Raw genomic sequence first — 22,840 nt, 5'->3', positions numbered from 1 at the left:
GCTGTGGTAGACCTGAGTGTGCCACTCTCTGTACACCAACCTGAGCGAGAGTGAGACTCCGACTCAAAAAAATGTGTGTGTGTGTGTGTGTGTGTGTGTGTGTGTGTGTGTGTGTGTGTGTGTATTTTACCTAGTTTAGAAATGCTTTTTTTAAAAGATGAAGATATGGCAGGATAGATTTGATAGCCACATTCCAGAAGGTGTCAAGTGTAATATAAAGCTAAATTTCATTATGATACATTTTTCTCTAATGAAGATTTAATACAGACATGTCCCACCTAATGATGTGTCAGTCAGCAACAGACCACATATAAAATGCTAGTCCTATAAGACTATAATGCAACTAGAAAGTTCCTATTGCATTACAATGTTCAAAAATTCCTATTGTGTTATAGTTGCTTACAGTATTCAGTACAGTAACATGCTATAGGTTTATAGCCTATGAATAATAGGCTATAACCTAGGTGTGTGTAGGCTATACCATCTAGCTTAGTATAAGTACAAATTTAGTGGAATGATTTAAATGGTTTAATATGCTCTGAGATCTCACAGTGACAAAATAGGCTAATGCTGCATTTCTCAGAACTTATTCCTGTTAAGTGATACCTGGCTACAAAATGATTTCTGAATTCTTAGCTGACTGCATGTAAATTCCAGTATGCTAACAGAGTTGAGATCGGTTCTTAGAGTTACTTAAAATGAGTTTTAACCCAGTGTTAAAAATGGTGACGTTTATTGGACTTTTTCTGTGTGCCCTGCACAAAGCTATGTGCTTTACATATATTATCTCATTTAATTTTCATTATAATTCTATGAAATAAGTACTGTTTTTCATTATATATGAAATATAGGATATATATCAATAAAGTGAGAGACAAGGTTAACTTAACTCATCCAAGATGGCTAATAAGTGGTTAAGCTAGAATTTGAATATTTGTTCCAGATACTTGGAGGCTGAGGTGAAAGGATTGCCTGAACCCAGCAGATCGAGGCTACGGTGGCCATGAGTATGCCACTGCACTCCTACCTGGTTGACAGAGTGAGATTCCAACTTAAAAAAAAAAAAAAAAGAATTTGAATCTGGCATCCATTCTTCACCATCTTTACTGTTTATGGCTAATACATGTTTAAAGTATACAAGCATAGCTTTTTAGAGCTGAATTAAACCAGGATCATTCATTTGAACTAAGAGTCCAAGATACAGAATTTTAAATGGACTTGGCTGAAAGTTATGGCAGTACTGGAACTATGACTTGAATCTCCTGGTTTCTAGCTTAGTATTCTTTTTTTAAATGTGCAAATATTGCTGGGCTCGGTGGCTCAGCCTGTAATCCTAGCACTTTGGGAGGCTGAGGTGACTGGATTGCCTGAGCCCGAGGGTTCGAGACCTGCCTGGGCAACTTGGCGAGACCTCATCTGTACAATAAATCAAAAAAATTAGCCAGGCGTGGTAGCGCGTGCCTGTAGTTCCAGCTACTTGGAAGGCTGAGGTGGAAGGATCGCCGGAGCCCAGCAGGTCGAGGCTGCGGTGGTTGGGAGCGGCCACTGCACTCCAGTCTGGGCGACAGAGTGAGACTACAACTCAAAAAAAAAAAAAAAGTGCAAATATTAAGTTGTGGTTTATGGATTTTCTTAGTTTTTCTCTTATCAAAGAGTAAAGATAACTGTATCTAGAATATAGCATACCTAATGTCCTTAGTGTGCACTTTACACTAGATAAAATGCAGTACTTGTATTACTTAACAGAGCAACATTACATCAGATGATATCTATCAATAGAGTGGATTTTTCAAACAATTAAAACACTTTGACATACATTTTCTTTTTTTTGTGAGTTGGAGTCTCACTCTTTCGCCCAGGTTGGAGTGCAGTGGCTTGCACGCTCACGGCCAGCATTGACCTTCTGGGCTCCAGCGATCCTTCTGCTGCCTCAGCTTTCCGAGTACCCTGGAACTACAGACACACACTACCACGCCTGGTTGTTTTTTATTTTACTGTAGAGATGAGGGCTCATCAAGTTGCCTGGGCTGATCTTGAACCGGTGGGCTCAGGCAATCCACTTGTCTCAGCCTTCCAAAGTGCTAGGATTACAGGCTAAGCCATCGAGCCCGACCTGACATGCATTTTCAATGACTTCTACTTATATAGAAAAAACCTTAAAATATAGCTTAATTTTTAGATATATAAGATTAAACTAAAAAAATAATAAAAGGATTTATTATTTTTGTGGGCAGTGTCTAAAATGAGTGAATTTTGTTTTAAAGGGCCTTTGATAAGTCAGTTTCTTGAAAATTATTTTCCTCGCATGGAAATGGTATATTAAACGTGGACATGAAGACTGTACCTGTCAGTAGCTGAGCTAGAGAGTTTTCTCTTTTTCTGTCTAATTCAAAGAGCCACCTCTGAGCTGCAGAAGATAAAGGTCTATTGGAGCTTTGAGATCCCCACTGCTTATCTTTGTTGGATATTCTACTTCTCTGCTAGCTGATACAATGTTTCTTTTTTTTTTTTTTTGAGTTGGAGTCTCACTCTGTCGCCCAGACTGGAGTGCAGTGGCCGCTCCTGGCCACCGCAGCCTCGACCTCCTGGGCTCCAGCGATCCTTCCGCCTCAGCCTTCCAAGTAGCCGGAATTACAGGCATGCACTACCACACCCAGCTGATTTTTTGATTTATTGTAGAGATGAGGTCTCACTGCCCAGGCGGGAATCGAACCTGCGCGCTCAGACAATCCACTCACCTCAGCCTCCCAAAGGCGCGGGATTATAGGCTGAGCCACCGAGCCCGGCTCTGATACAATCTTTCATAGAATTCCTTGCTTTGCTACCAAAATTCTGAATCATTTGGCAATAGATATTTATATAATCGATTAATAAAAATAATATACAAGTATGTGAGTCTCAATAGGGTATGCAATTGTAAATTTTAAAAATATTCTATGTTCTTGGTAGTGGTAAGTCCTTAATATCGAGCATGAATTGTCATGTATTTACTTATGCAAGCATCACACCGATTATAGTTTAGGGGATAAACTGCAATTATTCAAATGATTGAGTTAAAGAGATTTAAATAGTTGCATATCAGAACTAGGGGGAATTTAGTTAAACACAAGACTCACTAGTCTCTCTCTTTTTTTTTTTGAGTCAAGGTTTCACTCTGTTGCCCAGAATGGAGTGCAGTGGTATGATCACGGCTCACCGTAGCCTCAACCTCCTGTACTCAGGCTATTCCTCGCCTTAGCCTTCTGAGTAGCTGGGACTTCAGGCGTATGTCACTATGCCTAGCTAATTTATTTTATTTTATTTTATTTTGAGTTGGAGTCCCGCAGCCTCGACCTGCTGGGCTCAGGCCATCCTTCCATCTCAGCCTTCCAAGTAGCTGGAACTACAGTCATATGCCATCATGCCCGGCTAATTTTTGATAGATTGTAGAGATGAGGTCTCACCAAATTGCCTGGGTGGGTCTTAAGTCCGCGGGCTCAGGCAATCCGCTCGCCTCGGCCTCCCAAAATGCTGGGATTACAGGCTGAGCCATCGAGCCCAGCCTAATCTTTTGATTTATTGTAGAGATGAGGTCTCCCCCAGCTGCCCAGGCAGATCTCGAACCTGTAGACTCAGGCAATCCTCTCACCTCGGTCTCCCAAAATGCTGAGATTATAGGCATGAGCCACCATGCCCAGCCAATGCCTAGCTAATTAAAAAAATATGTATATATTTTTTGTAGAGATGGAGTCTCACTATGTTACCTAGGCTGGTCTCTGTCTCCTGGGCTCAAGCATTTCTCCTGCCTTGGCATCTCACAGTGATGGGATTGCAGACTTGAGTCACCGCACCTAGCCTAAAATTGTGTTTTCTTACAGAAATAGTTTTATTTATTTCTGAAATGTGAAGAAAAGGTAACAGTTAAAGATTAATATCACTTAGCATCTGAAAAGACAGGTTTCCTAAAACAATACAATATGAGATGATTACTCATTTTTTTTGAAAGGATACTTTAAAAATCATTTGTAACCCAACTTTTCACCTATTCTGTACCAGCTCTTAAGCAGCTAAACCTGTCTGGAGAGAAGCAATAGCCATGCTGACTAGTCTCACGTAAATTTTTGTGAAAACCTCAAGTATTTCCCTGCTTCTTCTCTTGCTCTTCTGCAATTCATTGCCAATAGAGTAACCTGAGTGATCATTTTAAAGAGTAAATCAGATCATGTTACTCCTCTACTTAAAATTTTTCAGTACTTCTCATTGGTCCTGGAATGTAATCTAAAGTCTTTGCCATGACCTCCTAGGATGTTTATAAACTTGTACCCACTTATCCAGAAAACAAAAAACACATAAAAAATAACAACAACAAAAAAATTATTTGCAATCTACTGCTTCATTAAATTTCTTCAGGTAGTAAGTGCCTAATATTTTAATCACCATTTTATTTATAAAATTTGGATTTATTGAGGAATGAACCAATTACGTTAAGTGAGTTATGTATGCATATCAAACAAAACAAATGTAAAAACTCAGCTTTTATAGAGGAAAATGTTAAGTATGTATATATTTAATTTAATTAAATCTACCCTAATAGTTGGTATCTTTATTTTATAGGAAGGAAAACTGAGACATAACTTGCTGCCTTGCCTGGAGTCACATGGTGAGTTTAGAGCTCAAAATTAGATCCAAGAGTTTGTGAATCCCAAGTTTCATGTTTCAATATTTGGTGTTCCTTAAAGTGACTCATAAAATTGATTGATGTCATATGTCAGTACTTAGGTGACAATTTACAGAAAGTCAACTCTGCAACTTGATGGGCGACAACCTTTTTCAACCAAAAAGTAAGTATTGCTGCCACAACTGATGTTAGTTTGTGTGACTTTTGTATAGTTTTGCTTCAGGAGAAAGGATGATAAGTAGGGGCCTTTTTTTTTTTTTTTTTTGACTTAGAGTCTCACTCTTGTTGCCCAGGTTAGAGTGCAGTGGCATGCTCACAGTTACTGCAGCCTTGACCTGCTGAGGGTGAGAGGGTGGGGGACATTTTTCTTTCTTTTTTTGAGTTGAAGTCTCACTCTTGTTGCCCAGGCTGAAGTGCAGTGGCATGCTCACAGCTACTGCAGCCTCGACCTGCTGGGCTCAGGCGATCCTTCTGCCTCAGCCTTCCAAGAAGCTGGAACTACAGACGCATGCCACCACACCTGGCTAGTTTTTGTGATTTATTGTAGAGATGAAGTCTCACCAAGTTGTCCAGGCTGCTTGAACCCCCAGGATCAGGCAATCCTCTTGCCTTGGCCTCCCAAAGTGCTGAGATTACAGGCTGAGCCACCTCGCCTGGCCACATTCTTCTTAAAAACAAAAACACTTAAAATTGTCAAAGTAACAAATGCTCACATAAAAACAAATAATGTAAATAAAAAAAAGAGAAAAGTAGAAATGAAAGGTTTTCTCCCTATTACCAGAAGTAACTGCTATCACCAATTTGATGTATAGAATCACATATATTTCTTATATGCACAGGCAAAAAAAAATATTTATAAAAAAATTATAAAGCTATTATGTGTCTTTAAAATTTTTTCTTAACAATAAATCTTCAATATAACAGTGGCAGTGCCTTGTTAAAAAGAACAGAGAAGACCTTTGTATGCTGTATTAGTTTGCTAGGTCTGCTATAACAAAATTCCACAGACTGGGTAGCTTACTCAATGAAAATTTTTCTCATAATTCTTTTTTTAAATTTATACTATAATTTTAGTTCAAGTTTAGTTTTAAGCTTGAACAGTTAAAATCACATAATTATATCTCACAATTCTTGAAGCTAGAAGTTCAAGATTAATGTATTGGTAGGGTTGGTTTCTTCTGAGGGCCATGAGGGAAGGGTTCCTGGCCTCTCTGGCCATTTTCTGCTTATATCTGCACATGGTTTCCTCCTTTGCATGTGTTGTTGTCCTCATCTCTTCTATTAAGGGCGCCAGTAATACTGGATTAGGGCCTACCCTAGTAAACTCATAATTTACTTAGTTCTGCAGACTCTATCTTCAAGTATAGTCATATTCTGAGGTAGTATGGGTTAAAACGTCAACTTACGAGTTTTGAGAAAACACAATTCAGCCCATAACATATTGTAACTGGATGTAAATGATACTTTTATTATCATTATGGAATGAATCTCTCTAATTGTTTAAAATTAGGCACTGCCTGATTTCATTTAGTTCGTAGATTATTATATACTATGTGCCAACTGCCCATCTAATGTGTAGGAGGAAATGTAGTCCTAGTGAGCTGAGTTTTGCTTTTAACATATAAAATTAAGACATGAAGATACAGTGAACAGTTTGAGATCATACATGTTAAATCTTGAATTGCGTATATCAATGTAGTTCAGAATTTGAAGGAAAGTAAAACCTAATGGCTTACTCTAGGGGAGTTATAATAAACCCAGAATTAGGAGGGACAGAAGATTAATATTTGGTTGGGTATCTATTTGAAATTGGATACTTCAATAGCATTTTCTTGAATCTATGTCATACTTCTTTTAGGTAGATATCATACTCATTAGATAAGGAAGATGGGTTTAAGGAACTTCTCTAGAGTCATATGATTAGAAACAGTGCAGTGAAGATTTGAACTATTCAATTTGATATCAATTCTATGCTTTCTTTTCTTTAGTCTAGAATGATGACTATGTAAGTGAGGAAGGATATTCTAGGTAGAAGAAAGAAGTGGAATAATAGCTCAGAGGTACACAATGAAGGAGGTATTTCAGGTATTTAAAATATGCAAATACTAAGCTATGATTGCCAATGAAAATTAGTATTTTAGATTAACCTATTTTAAAGAGAAAAACTCTATATAATTAGGAAAACAGTATAGGTTAGAGAAAAAAGGCATCGGTTCATGATGTTCATAACATTTGGGAAAATGGGAAGGCTTTTTTTTTTGAGTTGGATTCTTACTCTGCCACCCAGACTGGAGTGCAGTAGCCGCTCCTGGCCACCGCAGCCTCGACTGGCTGGGCTCCGGCGATCCTTCCACCTCAGCCTTACAAGTAGCTGGAACCACAGGCGCGCTACCACGCCTGGCTAATTTTTTTATTTATTGTAGAGATGAGGTCTCGCCAAGTTGCCCAGGTAGGTCTCGAACCCGCGGGCTCAGGCAATCCACTCACCTCAGCCTCCCAAAGCGCCAGATTACCAGCTGGCTTTTTTTTCCTTTTTTTTTGAGCCTAAGTCTCAGTGTCACCCAGGCTAGAGTGCAGTGGCACGCTCACAGCCACTGCAGCCTCGACCTGCTGGGCTCAAGTGATCCGCCTCAGCCTTCCAAGTAGCTGAAACTATAGGCATATGCTACCATGCCTGGCTAATATTTTTATTTATTGTAGAGATGAAGTCTTGCCATGTTGCCCATGTTGGCTTTGAAAACGTGGGCTCAGGCAAATTTCTCACCTCTGCCTCCTGAAGTGATGGGATTACAGTTGTGAACCATCGCACCAGCTGGCTTTTTTTTTTTTTTTCGTAGGTGGACTACTAAACATTTAACAGGAAATGATTTATGACATTTGGCAGGTGAGAAATATTTCCCAACCCAGTATTAACCTAGTCTTACCCTGCTTGTTTTCCGAGATCAGATGAAATCTAGCGTTTTACGGTTGTTGTATGGCCACAGACAGGTGAGAAATACCTAATTTGCACTTGATGGAATAAGTCTCATTCATTTTCCATATTTTATTCTAGCATCTCTTCTCTGCTTTATTCTTTGCCTGGTATTTTGAAATCTGGTTACGTTTTTCTAGTTTATTTTCCACCTGCTGCCTCTTGCTCTTAATTTATCTCTGTTTTATTCATATATATTTTTTTAAAAAAGATAATTGTTAGGTATAATCCTTCAGATAGAGATAGTCATATTCTGCATATCTGACTAAAACTCACTTGACTGTTCCATATTTTCTGTCCACTGTAAGTAACTACTGTCATTCATTATCTATCTAAATTTTACTAGTTTGTAGCTTAGAGTGTATACTCTGTATTTCTCATTGTTGCTACCATGTACTGACTACAAATATCGATTCAGAAATTGCTATTAAGATTTTAAGTAGATCTTAAATATACTATGCATTACAAAAATGTGTTTATTTTTCTTTTTGAAAATAAGGTTTACTTCTTTCCTTTTGAAAATTAGATAATTCAAAAATGGCAGAACTGTTTATGGAATGTGAAGAAGAAGAGCTGGAACCATGGCAGAAGAAAGTAAAAGAGGTTGAGGATGATGATGATGATGAGCCAATCTTTGTTGGAGAGATATCAAGTTCAAGACCAGCAATTTCAAGTAAGCATTTACTTTTAGTGAAGCTGAGTTTTATAAGGTATTATTTCTAATGGAAAAACTTGTGAACCGTTTTATAGGTACTTGATGTCTTAGTTCTGCTGTAAGGAGTTAGGGATGACAGAGTGGGTGGGAGGCCAATAAGAATTTGAGAATTAGGATGGGGATATTACTGGGGACTTGAGGAAGGAGGTAAGAGGTTAAATATTAGATGTGAGAAAAGAAAAATTGATAGATTAGCTGGTGACTAGTGACACTGAAGGTCTTCTGAGACGTTGTAATTTTTAGTGGAACTAAACTTATTTATCTGTTTGTTCTTTTTTATTTTTCTCACTTAAGTCCAAAAGTTGAGAAAAGAAAGGACTTAGAATGCTTTGCTTAAAATTTCAGAATATACTACAGGAGTTCTTACATCCAGGCCTCATTGCAGTGTCATCTATACATGGCTACAAAATGGGCAATGAATAGTCTTTGGCCTGTGTACCAACAGGGGCTGTAGCTTCTAACCACATCTGTCTATTTATATTCCAACTCCTATTTGTATGCATGAAAGAGAAGGGCATTGTCTAACAGCCACTGTACTTGGATGATATAACACTTACTACGTTTAAATCCTTAAGACTTTCTAGTAGAACAACTTGATACCTTTGTGGTTTATTATCTTTTATTTAGAATAATAGGATTTGGCATTGTTATAATGTTAGAGATTTTGATGATACTTGTTAATATGTCTGCTAAAAAATGCATGACAAAGTGCATGGCTGAATGCAGTGACTCATGCCTGTAATCCCAGTGCTTTGGAAGGCTGAAGTGGGAGGATTGCTTGAGCCCAGGAGTTCAATACCAGCCTGGACAGCATAGTGAGAGCCCTTTTGTACAAAAAAATAAAAGATTTAGCTGGTCATGGTGGTGCAGAGGGCGAGTGAAGAGGAGCTGAGAGAATATCACTTGAGCCTGAAGTTCAAGGTTGCAGTGAGCTGTGATCACACCACTCCAGCCTGGGTGACAGAAGAAGACCCTGTTTCTTTAAAAAAAAAAGTGCAGAGAAATAATGCACACATTTCAGGTAGAGGGAGAAAATAGAGCCTCCTATTCCATTTCATTTACATGTCTGTTTTAAGCCAGGAAAACTTACCAAAGAATGTTATGTACACAGTATAGTAGTGTTTTGTTTTTTTTTACTTATCATGGCAATGCTTAAAAGTGTGATTTAGAGACTACTTTAAAATTTTTGGAAAGCCTAGTTCTTGCTTCTCTTTCCTCTGCACTTGGCATTTTTATTCAGTTTTACTAGAAGAATAATTTAGCCAGTTGAATTTTCAATACCATTTCCTGTGGCAGATTGATAATCTCGCAAGGAGTGCTAAGTGGAGTGCTACGTGGATTATAAAGTAAATTAAGCATGATTGCATACTTGTTGTTGATAGTGAACATGATCTTATTCTCTAAATTATTGTCTTGTAGTCACTGATATGATTATTAAAATTGTTATTCAAAATCTTACTGAAAACATGACAGTTAAGATTTAAATTGAATTTGATTGTAGATGATTCTTCATAGTAGTCAAACTCTAACAATGCATATTAATTTAATTTAATTTTTTTTTTTTTTGAGCTGAAATCTCATTTTGTCACCCAGGCTGGAGGGCAGTGGCACGCTCCCAGCCACCGCAGCCTCGACCTGCTGGGCTCAGGCAATCCTTTCCCTTCAGTCATCCAAGTGGCTGGAACTACAGGCACATTCTACCATGCCCGGCTACTTTTTTGATTTATTGTAGAGATGAGGTCTCGCCAAGTTGCTCTGGCTGGTCTTGAAACCCGTGGGCTCAAGCAGTCCTCTCACCTTGGCCTCCAAAAGTGCTGGGATTATAGGCGTGAGCCACTGCACCCAGCTACTTTTAAAATAATTCTGTCAGGAAGGGGATTGACTCCAAAAGAATTTCTTTTCCAAACTGGTAAGATGAAGAATTTAAACAATTTTTATTGTTGTTTTATGCATAAGCCATAAAGTATTTTAACCTATGGAATATGAGCTTTTTTTTTTGAGTTGGAGTCTCACTCTGTTGCATAGACTGGAGGGCAGTGACACGCTGCCAGCCACCGCAGCCTCGACCTGCTGGGCTCTGGCGATCCTTTTGCCTCAGCCTTCCAAGTAGCCGGAACTACAGGCGCGCTCTACCACTCCCGGCTAATTTTTTTTTGATTTATTGTAGAGATGAGGTCTCGCCAAGTTGCCCGGGTGGGTCTCGAACCGGCGGGCTCAGGCAATCCACTTGCCTCGGCCTCCCAGGGTGCTGGGATGGATTACAGGCTGAACCACCAAGCCCGGCCTGGAATATGAGTTAAATGTTTGTCTCAAACTACTAGAAAGGAGGGTAAAAAACTTATGTTTTGTAGACTATAATCACTATAAATACTGTAGCAATAGTTCTTTGATGATTTGAGTAAATATTTAATTCTGACTTTCTGAGTGAAAACAGTGTCAAGTTGTTTGAGCAGATTTTTCTCCAGTAAGACTTCTATTGTAATCCCAGCACTTTGGAAGGCCGAGGAGAGTGGGTTGCCTGAGCCCACGGGTTCCAGACCAGGCTGGGCAGCTTGGCGAGATTTCTTTTCTACAATAAATAAAAAAAAATTAGCCAGGTGGTAGCACGTGTCTGTAGTTTCCGCTACTTGGAAGACTGAGGCGAAGGATAGCCAGAGCCCAGCAGGTCTACGCTGGGGTGACAGTGAGCATGCCACTGCACTCCAGCCTGGACAACAACAGTGAAACTCCAACTCAAAAAAAAAAAAAAAAAAGACTTCTATAGTGTTTAATTATAGAGCACTGCATTGACATAATCAGAAACAGCCATTTAAAAAAAATTAAAATAAATTTTTTCAATTTTAAGGATGTGGGGTACAATTCAGGATTAGATATACAGATGTTCATAGTACATGTAAAGTTTGGGCCTTACTTCGGTCCCCACTTTGCCTGGTTTGAGATAAGATAACCTTATTGTTGAAGTGTGCTCCCTCCAGGCTGTTTCCCACTACCGCCAATCCCTTTTTTATAGTATTATGATAATTGTTCAGGGTCCACTTATGAGAGAGAACATATGGTACTCAGTTCTTTGTTTCTGTGATAGATCACTGAGTATTATAGACTCTAAATCCATCCAAGTTACTCTGAAATTCACAATTTTGTCCTTTATGGCTGAGTAATATTCCATTGTGTATATGTAACACATTTTTTTTATCCAGTCCAGTTTCAATAGGCAGCACAGTTGGTTCCATGTTTTTACTGTTGTGAATAATGCTGCAGTAAACATGCATGTGCAGGTATCTTTTTCACAGAGTGATTTGAGTTCCTCTGAGTATATTCCCAGAAGGGAAATTTTTGGGTTGAATGGAAGGTCAATTTTTAGATCTTTTAGGAATCCCCACACTGTTTTCCACAGAGGTTGTACTAGTTTGCATTTCCACCAAGAGTGTAGAAGTGTTCCCTTTTCCCTGCATCCTCTCCAGCATCTGTTGGTTTTTGAGTTATTGATGATGGCCATCCCGATTGGAGTTAGGTGGTATCTCAGTGTGGTTTTAATTTGCATTCTTTGATAATTCGTGAGGCTGAGCGTTTTTTCATGTATCTGTTGTTTGCTTGTATGTCTTCTTTTGAGAAGTGTCTATTCATATCTTTTGCCCACTTTTTAATAACCTTATTTTTTGTATGAACGTTTACTTTATAGAATTACCTAATGGGATCTGATTCTTCTCTACTATGAAAAATTATGAGGGTGGGGGGGTTGGGTGCTTTTTACCTTTTTCTAATTAGCAGTTTTAGACCAATTCTTAACTTCTAAATTTTTGTTTGATAAGCTATATGTTACAGAGTTTACATACATGCAAGAATGAAGAACTTTAAGCTGATCTCCTCAAAGTCATGTCAGGCTCAGATTGACTTTTGGTGAAGTGATAGAATTGAAACCCTTGAACTAATACTATGGTAAACTGTTGGGTCAGTATAGTCTGCAATCTCTGATAGTTTCCCTTTTAGAACTCAAAGACAGATAATCCAGTGCATAATGAAACTTCAAGGCTTTTGGACATATTAATGCAATGTGTAGGTTGGAAAAGGATTTGATTTTGAGTTATAGGAATTCAAGTGTATGTACAGTCCTGTCATCATTCAAAGAAAGATATATACTTGAATTATAGGGTTTGTATAAATATGTATTTTTGGAAAATTTTTATTAGCTATATGGATTATTTCTTTGCTGTACAAAATGCTTTGATGCATATGTCGTAAGAGTTGTCATTCTTTTACTTCTAGTTGGATTGTGAGTTATAATGAGAAAGAAGGTTCTTATTCTGTAAAACAATTAAGGCTAGTAATCTTGCTTTTTTTCTTTCTTTAGTAGATAAAGATTTATGTATTTAAAGGTACTCTATTCTTAAATAAGTGATAAATTATATACTCCTCCCAGGAATCTGTTTTCAGTTCTTGATTTCTGTTATTTTAGTATGGTATGTATTTCATTCAAATAATGAATTTTAAAATGAATATAATTTTTTATAGATATTTTGAACAGAGTTAATCCCAGCTCATATTCAAGGGGACTAAAGAATGGCACACTCAGTCGAGGTACGGTCTTATTATATTATTTTAATTTTAAAGTGAAGTATTTTGACAAAATTGATTATATAGAAGTATATTGAATATATTGTGTTATTTTGAAATACAGGTATTACTGCTGCATTCAAGCCTACAAGTCACCACTACATGAATCCAACATCAAATCCAGTGGTTACCTCGCCAGTTAATTTTCATCCCGAATCTAGATCTTCAGATAGTTCTGTTATTATTCAGCCTTTTTCTAAACCTGTAAGTGTTTTTGAAACTACACAGTCAGCTCAGGGATACATTGGATATTTTTTATCAGTATCAACAATACCCAGTTAAAATTCTGGAGTGTCATAAGTAGTCATCCAGTAGAAGCATAATCAGCATCAGAAAATGTCACCATCTTTATTATAACTCAAGCAGTATCTAAAATAATAACTGTAGGAGCTAACTACCTAACTTGTTGAAAGTTAGGCAATATGCTTAAATTAAATAGGTATAATATTGAAAACTATGCTATCAAAATAGAAATAAAAGTATAATCAATAATAAATATTGCATAATGGCAAATGTTTAATATTACAAGCTGAGCCAGATGTCCTTATCAAGATTATCAAGAAGCCACTATAACTTTTTATTCTGAAAACTTTCTTTCGACCGGGCCCAGTGGCTCAGCCTGTAATCCCAGCACTTTGGGAGGATGAAGCGAGTGGATTGCCTGAGCCCATGGGTTCGAGACCAGCCCAGGCAACTTGGCGAGACCTCATCTCTACAATAAATTAAAAAAAAAAATTAGCTAGATGTAGTGGCGTGTCCCTGTAGTTCCGGCTACTTGGAAGGCTGAGGTTAGAAGGATCGCCAGAGCCTAGCAAGTCGACGCCGGGGTGGCCATGAGTGTGCCACTGCACTCCAGCTTGGGCAACGGAGTGAGACTCCAACTCAAAAATAAATAAGTAAATAAATAAACATTCTTTCATAGTTTAGTTAGTTAAAAACAAACAAACAAAAACCTCAACAAAAAGTAATAGAACGTGGTAATAATGACCATTCATTGAGTTGTTAATATGTATAAGACTTTGTGCTAAAAGCTTTATGTAAATTAATCTCATTTAATTCTTAAACATCCCTATGAAGTAGATACTATTATTATTCTCAATATCTAGTTGAGGAAACTGAGGCTTATAAAGGTTAAATGATTTACTCACGATTCCATAGCTGGCGGATGATGGATCTGGAATTTCAATCCAGACTAACTCACAGTTTCTATGTATATACACACATACATACATATATGTTGTATATACATGTGTACTTTTTAAGAAATGAAAGAATTGTATTAGTTCAACAGTTCTCAAAGTGTTGGTAGTCCCCTGGAGTTCCCTAAAGCTCTTTCTGGGGTTTGGGAGTCATCATTGTTGTCATCATAACCAAAAACTGTTTGTCTTTTCAACTGTGTTGACATTTCACAGATGATGCCAAAGCAATGGTGGGTAAGCTGCTGGTGCCTTAATGTGAATCAAGGTAGTGCCACCAAACTGTATTTGTAGTTCTTGCATTAGCCTCCCACCATGTACTCACAGTAAAAAATATTACAGTTATACTGTCTCCTTGATGAAATGTTAAAATGTTGTTAATTTTGTTAACTCTCTACCCTTGAATATGTGTCTTTTAAAATATTCTATGTGATGAAATGAGTAGTATGCATAATGTTGTTCTGTGTCTGGAGTATGATTGTCTTGAGGAAAAACACTTGTGAGCTAAACTACCTGCTCTTTTTTAAAAAAATAGAACACCACTTTTACTTGAAAGAATGACTGACAAACCATGGTATATTAGTTATTTCTGTGTGTCAATATTACCACAAACTTATATGGCTTTAAACAACATGCATTTATCTCACAGTCTTAGTTTCTGTGGTCAGGAGTCAGGTGATGGTTTAGTTAGATTCTCTGCATGAGGGTCTCACAAAGCTGCATTCGAGATGTGGACCCTGAAGTTACAGTTTCTTCTGAAGCTCTGTTGGGGAAGTATCTGCTTCCAAGGTCACATGGTTGTTGGCAGCATTCAGTTCCTTAAGGGTTGCTGGACTGAGAGTTTCAATATCTGGCTGGCTTTTGACTGAATCCTTGCCAGATAAGTCTTCCCAACATGACTGTTTGCTTCCTCAAAGCTAACAAGAGAGAGAGTCCTAAGCAAGATGCCTTTAGAGTCTTAGATAATATAATCATGTATACAAAAGCATATATATCCTGTCACTTTTGTTGTTTGTTGTAAGCAGGTCAGAGGTCCTACCTACACTCAAAGGGAGGCAGTCACACAGGACACGAATACCAGGATCATAGAGGCCACATTAGAGTCTGTCTGCTACACACAGTTATTCAGTATTGAGTGTTTGGCAAATGTTTCTTCAAAATTGAACAAAGTACACTTGCCACTTCAAGGAAAACAACTGATAGTGGTATATCTTGTTAGTGGTAAAATTTGAGCTTTCAAACAAAAATTAGAATTTTAGAAAACTATATCTGCCACCATGATCTTGACAGCTTTCTAATACTTCAAAGCTTTTCTGATAGGTCATGGTAATTATAAATAATTATTTTTTGTTATTGAATAATGCATTAAGCCAGCATTTGGAAGATCTGCATCATTCAGTGAAACCAATATTTTCCAAATAACCAATGTATATGTTACAAAATTATGCATGGGTAAAAGATTCATTTAAATCTAAGATAAGTGATTTTAATGGAAACAGAGTATACAGAGTTCAAGGATATGGCTTCAGATGGTACGTTGCAACAGACTTTTAAGAAAGTACCAATTGTTGAGTTTTGATATAGTATCTAAGTATCCACAGTTGTCTTAAAATGGTATTAAAATACTCCCTTTTTCAATTATATATTGCTATGAAGCCAGGTTTTTTTCTTCAACCAAAACATGTTCTAGCTGATTGGAAGCAGAAGCAGATAAGAGACTATACCACTTTTTGATTAAGGTAGATATTCAAGATGCAAAGATGTAAAACACTGCCATTTTTCACTAATTATTTTGTATTTGCAAGTCATTTTTTATAAAAATTTGTCATTTATGTTAATCTGTAATGAGTTTATTGTTATTTAAAAATAAATTAATAAATACATATTTTGAAATTTTCTCTGTTTTAATTTCTAGCATGGTAAATATCAATAGATATAACCAACGTAACAAAAATTCTTTTTGGGCTCAATAATTTTTTAAAAGTGTAAGGAGGTCCTGAAGCCAAAGAGTTAGGGTTCCACTATCTTAGAAGAATAGTAGTAAATTTTCTTTAAAATGTATACTCCTTAGACAATAAGAATGATGTAGGAGACTGCTGAATCTCTATCTTGGATCTTCTAAGGTTCCACAGGCTATTGCTAATGTTTTAAAAAACGTAATAGATGTTCTTGAAATGAAATGAAAAGCTAACCAGAATGTAAAAATTCTTTGCTCTTAGAATCAAGTTAACTCAGTGGTTTTCTCATACTTGTTAGAAATTGTTTGGCATTTGAGGGGGAAAAAAAAAACTAGAAAAAGAAAACTTCATGTTTGATGGATAAAAATCTTTCCAACATTGGTCCCAGGGAAGAAAAAATAAATAAATAAATCAAGGGGTGGTATCTTTGGTATTATAAAAGTTAGAAATTAGATCTTTTTCTGACTCAGAGAGTTTTGGGCATAGTTTTTAAATCAAAGTACCTTATTGGTGGTTCTCAATACTTGGGCCTTTTAAAAAATGAGATATTTTGCCAATTGTTTTGGGTGGGGCCTGGAAATTATAGCTTTTTAAAAACTCTTTAAGTGATTCTACTGTGTAAGAATGACAGAGATGTATTCTGGAATGAATTGAAAATCCTATTTAAGGGACTTTTCTCTGAATTTTGGAAGCTATTAGTTTTAATAAATTATACTACTTTTCATTATGTCATGTTTTTTGTGTGTGTATTTTTACTTTTTAATGAATATTTTGGTATCTCAACATCTCTTTCAGGTAGGCAGGGATGGTATATATTATTATCATTTATAAAGTCAGTGTGATATAGCTTAAGGGCATGGGCTTTGTAATCAGTCAGACCTGGGTTTTAATGCTAGCTCCACCAGCAACAAGTGGGGCTGCTTTGGGAGCCTTAATCAGTCACACCTAACCTTAGTTTACCTATTTATAAAATAGGGAATAATATTAGATGTGTGTTAGTATTGTTGTGGAAACTCCTTGATATAATACATGGGCTGTGACGAGGAAGTACATTTAAAACATATTTGTGGCTATTATTTCAGTTTGAAAGGTGGATAACTTGAAACTCAGTAGTAAGTTTCCCAAGATTACCTAGTGCAGGTCTTCTGAATCCCAGCCTAGTACCTGTTCTATCCTTATTGTATTTGACATTTTTCTGAACGATTTTTATAAGACATTAAAAATTCTTTGTTGGAGAGTTATTTTAACCAGTCACTTATTGAATAATGTGTTGCCTGCTTTCTGAAAATGTAGTCCTTAATTAACCAGAGTTGTTGCTTAGGAAAGTGTTTAACAGCATTAATTTTATTATACTTCTGTTAAATAACAATTTTGAAAAATGCAAGTGAGTATTTTCCATTTTTTAAAGTGCAGATATTTGGAGAAACTATCTTGAAGTATGACTGTTTGCTTATAATTAAGTCATATGGCATTACTGATTATGACTATTTTTTATATGCTAGTTAAGACTTAAATGCCTGTATCTGTCTGTTAGGTCTCTGGTTCTAGTAGTTTGGGTTATCTCAACATTTGTTTCTATAACTTCTAAACAAATCCATGTCAATAGAAGTTAGTAACAAAGCAAAATTCTTAAAACCTAATTATTTCTTAATCATAAGCATAAAACAAAACCCTTGTTTCTATTTTAAAATAATATATATTTTGGTGGAGAGTTTAGAAGAGAGAAGAGTAATCAATCAGGAACATATCATATTGTATATGCAGGTAGATATTTCTTTTTCACTGAGCATTCTACTTGGAACATGTCATTAGATTTTTTTAAAAACATGATATTAATGGATACATGATAGTTAATCAGTTTATTTAACCTTCTTCCATTGTGGGACATATAGGTTATATATATTTTAGTTATTATAAATAATTTTTCTTAAACGTTTTTATTTCCTTACCATAAATTCTTGAAAGCAGAATAATTGGATCAAAAAGAAGGTGAACCTTTTATTTATTTATTTTTTATTGATTTTATTTTATTTTTTAAATTTCTATTTATTTATTTGTTTTTTTGAGTTGGAGTCTTAACTCTGTCGCCCAGGCTGGAATGCAGTGGCATGCTCCTGGCCACTGCAGCCTCGACCTGCTGGGCTCCGGCAATCCTTCTGCCTCAGCCTTCCAAGTAGTTGGAACTATAGTCGTGCGCTACCATGCTCGGCTAATTTTTTGACTTATTGTAGAGATGAGGTCTCGTCAAGTTGCCCAGGCAGGTCTCGAACCCGCGGACTCATGCAGTCCACTCACCTCGGCCTCCCAAAGTGCGGGATTACGGGCTGAGCCACCAAGCCAGGCTAAGGTGAACCTTTTAAAGCCTTTGAGAGTTTCTGCCAAAAGTTTTATGTAGAAATATTATACCAAAATATAACCTCTATTTTACAAATAGTGAATGTTATCATTACTTTTTTTTTTTGAGACAGAGTCTCACTCTGTCACCCAGGCTGTAGTGCAGTGGCATGCTCACGGCCACACCAGCGTTGACCTGCTAGGCTCCAGTGATCTTTCCACCTCAGCCTTCCAAGTAGCTATACTACAGGCGTGCGCTATCATGTCTGGCTAATTTTCTGATATATTGTAGAGATGAGGTCTCACCAAGTTGCTCAGGCTGGTCTCGAACCCCTGGGCTCAGGCAAGCCTCTCGCCTCGGCCTCCCCAAGTGCTGGGATTACAGGCTAGAGCCACTGTGCCTGGCTTATCATTACTTTTAAGTTTTAAATTTTTCTTTTTTTAATTGGAGTCTCACTCTGTCGTCCAGACTTGGAGTTCAGTGGCATGCTCCTGGCCACTGCAACCTGGACCTGCTGGGCTCTGGCGATCCTTCCGCCTCAGCCTTCCAAGTAGTTGTGTGCTACCATGCCCGGCTAATTTTTTTGATTTATTGTAGGTCTCGCCAAGTTCCCTGGGTGGTTCTTGAACCCGCAGGATCAGGCAATCCACTCGCCTTGGCCTCCCAAAGTGCTGGGATTACAGGCTGAGCCACCGAGCCTGGCCTAATTTTGACTTTTTAACTCAAACTAGTATTAGACTTACAGAAAAAGTAATACACAAGGTTCCCTTATATAACACCTTACTTATCACAGCCAGGTAATTAACTAGACTGGAGATCTTATTAGATTTTCACCAGGTTTTTCATTAATAATCTTTCCCAGGATTCTATTCAGGATTCCACCTTATAGTTAGTCATTTCTTCTTACTGTCCTCATATTTTCTACAGTTATTCATTCTGTCTTTCATGACCTTGACACTTTCAAGAGTAGTGGGCAATTATTTATTTTGTAGTAGATATTGTAGTCTTCTTTTTTTTTTTTTTTGAAGTTGGAGTCTCACTCTGTCACCCAGACTGGAGTGTAGTGTAGTGGCTGCTCCCAGCCACTGCAGCCTCAACCTGCTGGGCTCTGGTGATCCTTCCGCCTCAGCCTTCCAAGTAGCTGGAACTATAGGTGCACGCTACCACGCCTGGCTAATTTTGTTGTAGAGATGAGGTCTCGCCAATTTGCCCAGGCGGGTCTCGAACCCGCGGGCTCAGGCAATCCACTCACCTCAGCCTCCCAAAGCGCTGGGATTGCAGGCTGAGCCAACGAGCCCAGCTGATATTATGGTCTTTAAAACAATGCTCATTAAGTAAGTAGTTAAACATTGCTGTTTTGTTATTTGCATTTCTTTGACTTGCGAGTTATAAAAAAAAAGTATCTTGAATATATCACTCATTTGTGTTTTGCTTTTGAGTTGTCTCAGTATGTTTTTGTTCATTTTTCCCCTTAAAGTGACTTTTTCCATTTTATTTTTTCAGCAATTGTTATCTTCAAACTTTTGCTTGTTATATATTATTACATGTAGAATGGTTGAAAAGTCACTCAGAGCTTACCCTCCACAATGAGTATCTTTTATAAATGGCTTACTCTCCACAATTAGTATCTTTTATAAATAGTATTGTGTGTGTGTATGTAACAGTATATTTGATGTATTAATGTTGGAGTATATATCCCTAAACTATATTGACTGTACCTTTCCTAAGTATTTATATTAAAGATATATGCTTATACTTACGTATAAATTTATCCTGCTTTATACTTGACCACATTATGATTCATCTTATACTTTTTTTTTTGAGACAGGGTTTCACTCTGTTGCCCAAACTGGAGTGCAGTGTCGGCAGGATCATAGCTCACTGCAGCATTGAACTTCTGGGCTCAAGTGATCCTCCCACCTCAGCCTCTTGAGTAGCTAAGACTACAGTCACATGCCTAATTTTGCTTTTTATTTTTATTTTTTGTAGAGACAGTCTTGCCGTGTTGCCCAGGCTGCCTTAAACTCCTGGCCTCAAATGGTCCTCCTGCCTCAGTCTCCCAAAGTGCTGGGAATACAGACATGAGCCACGGTGCCTGGCAGTTTCTTTCTTGAAATCTTCCTGCTATCTTGGGTCACCTTTTCTCTGGGAGGAAGGGCTGAAATTTCCAATGAGTCCCAAGGCCTCCAGAAGCCAGGCAGCTAGCCCAAATAAACTTCCATAAATAACTTCTGTTCTAAACTGTATGCCTGGCATTCTTGTTTGTTCCCTTTACTGATCAGGTTGCTTTCATATTTGTCTTATGAGACAGAAGATTTACTGGGTCATCGTGGCTTTCTGTGGGATGATTGGAAGTGGGGATGGGGGCGGGGTCCATTCTTTCTCTTTCTGATCCATAGCTTATATATTTCTTCAATAAAGATGATTCCAAAATTCTTATGTGTTATATTCATCCTTTCCACAGATGGATGATATTGCTGGTTGATTCCCAGTTTGTTTGCTCTGATATTTTTCATGTCAGGTTTTAGAGCTATAGAAACTTTTAATTTTTGTAGTCAGGTCAATATGGTTTCTATTTTTCTCCTTGCTTTGCCCAAAGCTTCTGAAGTTCTATTATTTGCCCTTTGTTGGGGTTACTGCATTTTTAGAAGCCCTCTAAAGTGTATCAGTCTTATTGATATAAAGTTGATTTATTCATTTTTTTTACCTTAAAAAAGCTGGACTAGAATTTGTCTCCCCATTTTAGTTTTCTAATCGGGAATTAACCAGCTCCAAGTAAGCTTGCCTTCAGTTTTAGTAAATGATAATTTTGGTAAAGTAGTAATTACCTTTGTTTTCCAACTTATTAATATTTGAGTCATCAAAGTTTATCCTTAGAATATCGGCAAAATCAAAGTTTATGAAATAAAATTCTCATAATTATATGAAGTTATATAATATACAATTATATAATTATATCAAAATAATTATAACTTGGATAAATGTAATATTCTTCCTTTGAACTATTTTAACAGGGTTATATAATGAACTCATCACGAGTTGTATCTAATAAGTCTTCAGACTTACTGTTTGACTTGACCCAGGATACAGGATTATCACATTATCAAGGGGGACCAACATTTTCTATAGCAGGTTAGTTTTAGTAATTTTAAAATAAAAATAATAAAAAGAATCTTGATGAATATGCATATGAGATTGACTTTCTGTTTTGAAGCCCATATCCTTGTGTGAAGTTTTTCATATATTGTAATGTAGAATGGCACTAATAGTTCTTGAATACCTTTCTTAGGTGATTTTATATAACATCTTATTTAATCATATAATATTTTATTTCTTCCTAATAAGTAGGCTAACCAGCTTTGAGCTTATTCTCACTTGGAACCAACCATGGACTAAAAAAAACCTTAAAATAGTTTCTGTGAGTTAGAAAAGTCCTCAGTTACCCTAAATGCTCTATTAAAAAATAATTAGTTACTGTGTCCACTAGTGTGAAAAAGTATATGGTTATAGTTTATTTCTTAGTTAGGTTAGTGTCTTTCTATTCCAATAAATGATTTCAATATAATAATTATTATAAAGTGGCCACAATAAAGAAATAGTGATTTGATAATTATGAATGATATGTGCTATATGTTCAGTAGCTTGATTAATGGATTACTTCCTGTCTAAGGAGATTATGGGGGCTTGGAGAAGACTGGATTTGAGCTTGATCTTGAGTGAAAATATGATTTTTACTGTCAGAGATATAGCTGTTGAGGTTAGGGAACAGTACAAGACAAACACACAGAGATAAGTAAGTTAAAGGGTCAGAATTTAAAATAAATGCAGAGCGATTCTAACTTTGAAATTTCTTTTGTTAAAAATCTGTATATTAAAGCAATCTATTTCCACAGTCCAAACTGCTATATAACTGGCTGCATAATTTGAAATACCAGCATGCCTTGGGTTTTCGAGTAACCTAAACATCTCATAAGAATGCTAATATGATTACACAAAATCTTTCCTGTGTACCTGCAGTATATCTATCTATGGTCAAGTACTTTGAAGATGGGGAAAAAAACATTTTTCTGTTATCTCAAAGGATGAAACAGATAAATTAGTGTGATAACTCTTATTTTCCTGGCATGTTTGCCTCTATTAAAAAGCTGACAGCCGGGCTCGGTGGCTCAGCCTGTAATCCCACGCCTTTGGGAGGCTGAGGTGAGTGGATTGCCTGAGCCCGTGGGTTCGAGACCCGCCTGGGCAGCAAGACCTCATCTCTACAGTAAATCAAAAAATCAGCCGGGCGTGGTAGCGCATGCCTGTAATTCCAGCTACTTGGAAGGCTGAGGCCGAAGGATCGCCGGAGCCCTGCAGGTCAAGGCTGCGGTGGCCAGGAGCGGCCACTGCACTCCAGT

General features: G+C 37.1%; 1 protein-coding gene across 4 annotated transcripts in view; it reads left to right on the top strand.

Annotated features, from left to right (window-relative positions):
• Nucleotides 1-22,840, top strand: part of ZNF280D (zinc finger protein 280D) — a 111,198-nt gene that overhangs the window by 21,335 nt on the left and 67,023 nt on the right. Inside the window, exons 2-7 of one of the 4 annotated variants that reach the window (XM_008073166.2) lie at nucleotides 4,594-4,639; nucleotides 4,752-4,820; nucleotides 8,155-8,301; nucleotides 12,853-12,918; nucleotides 13,019-13,158; nucleotides 21,458-21,575. In XM_008073166.2, coding sequence (XP_008071357.1) covers nucleotides 4,793-4,820; nucleotides 8,155-8,301; nucleotides 12,853-12,918; nucleotides 13,019-13,158; nucleotides 21,458-21,575 — 499 coding nt within the window. In that variant the 5' untranslated portion in view covers nucleotides 4,594-4,639; nucleotides 4,752-4,792. Of the gene's footprint in view, nucleotides 1-4,593; nucleotides 4,640-4,750; nucleotides 4,821-6,645; nucleotides 6,743-7,494; nucleotides 7,542-8,154; nucleotides 8,302-12,852; nucleotides 12,919-13,018; nucleotides 13,159-21,457; nucleotides 21,576-22,840 lie in introns of those variants that run through there. The other 3 variants (XM_008073296.2, XM_008073230.2, XM_021718239.1) reach the window with 3 other exon arrangements.

Source organism: Carlito syrichta, unplaced genomic scaffold (assembly GCF_000164805.1).
Source record: "Carlito syrichta isolate Samal-C Ts95f unplaced genomic scaffold, Tarsius_syrichta-2.0.1 Scaffold35222, whole genome shotgun sequence".
Classification (NCBI taxonomy): Eukaryota; Metazoa; Chordata; class Mammalia; order Primates; family Tarsiidae; genus Carlito; species Carlito syrichta.
Note: the sequence above shows the minus strand (reverse complement) of the source record. Positions and strands in the feature narration are given on the sequence as shown.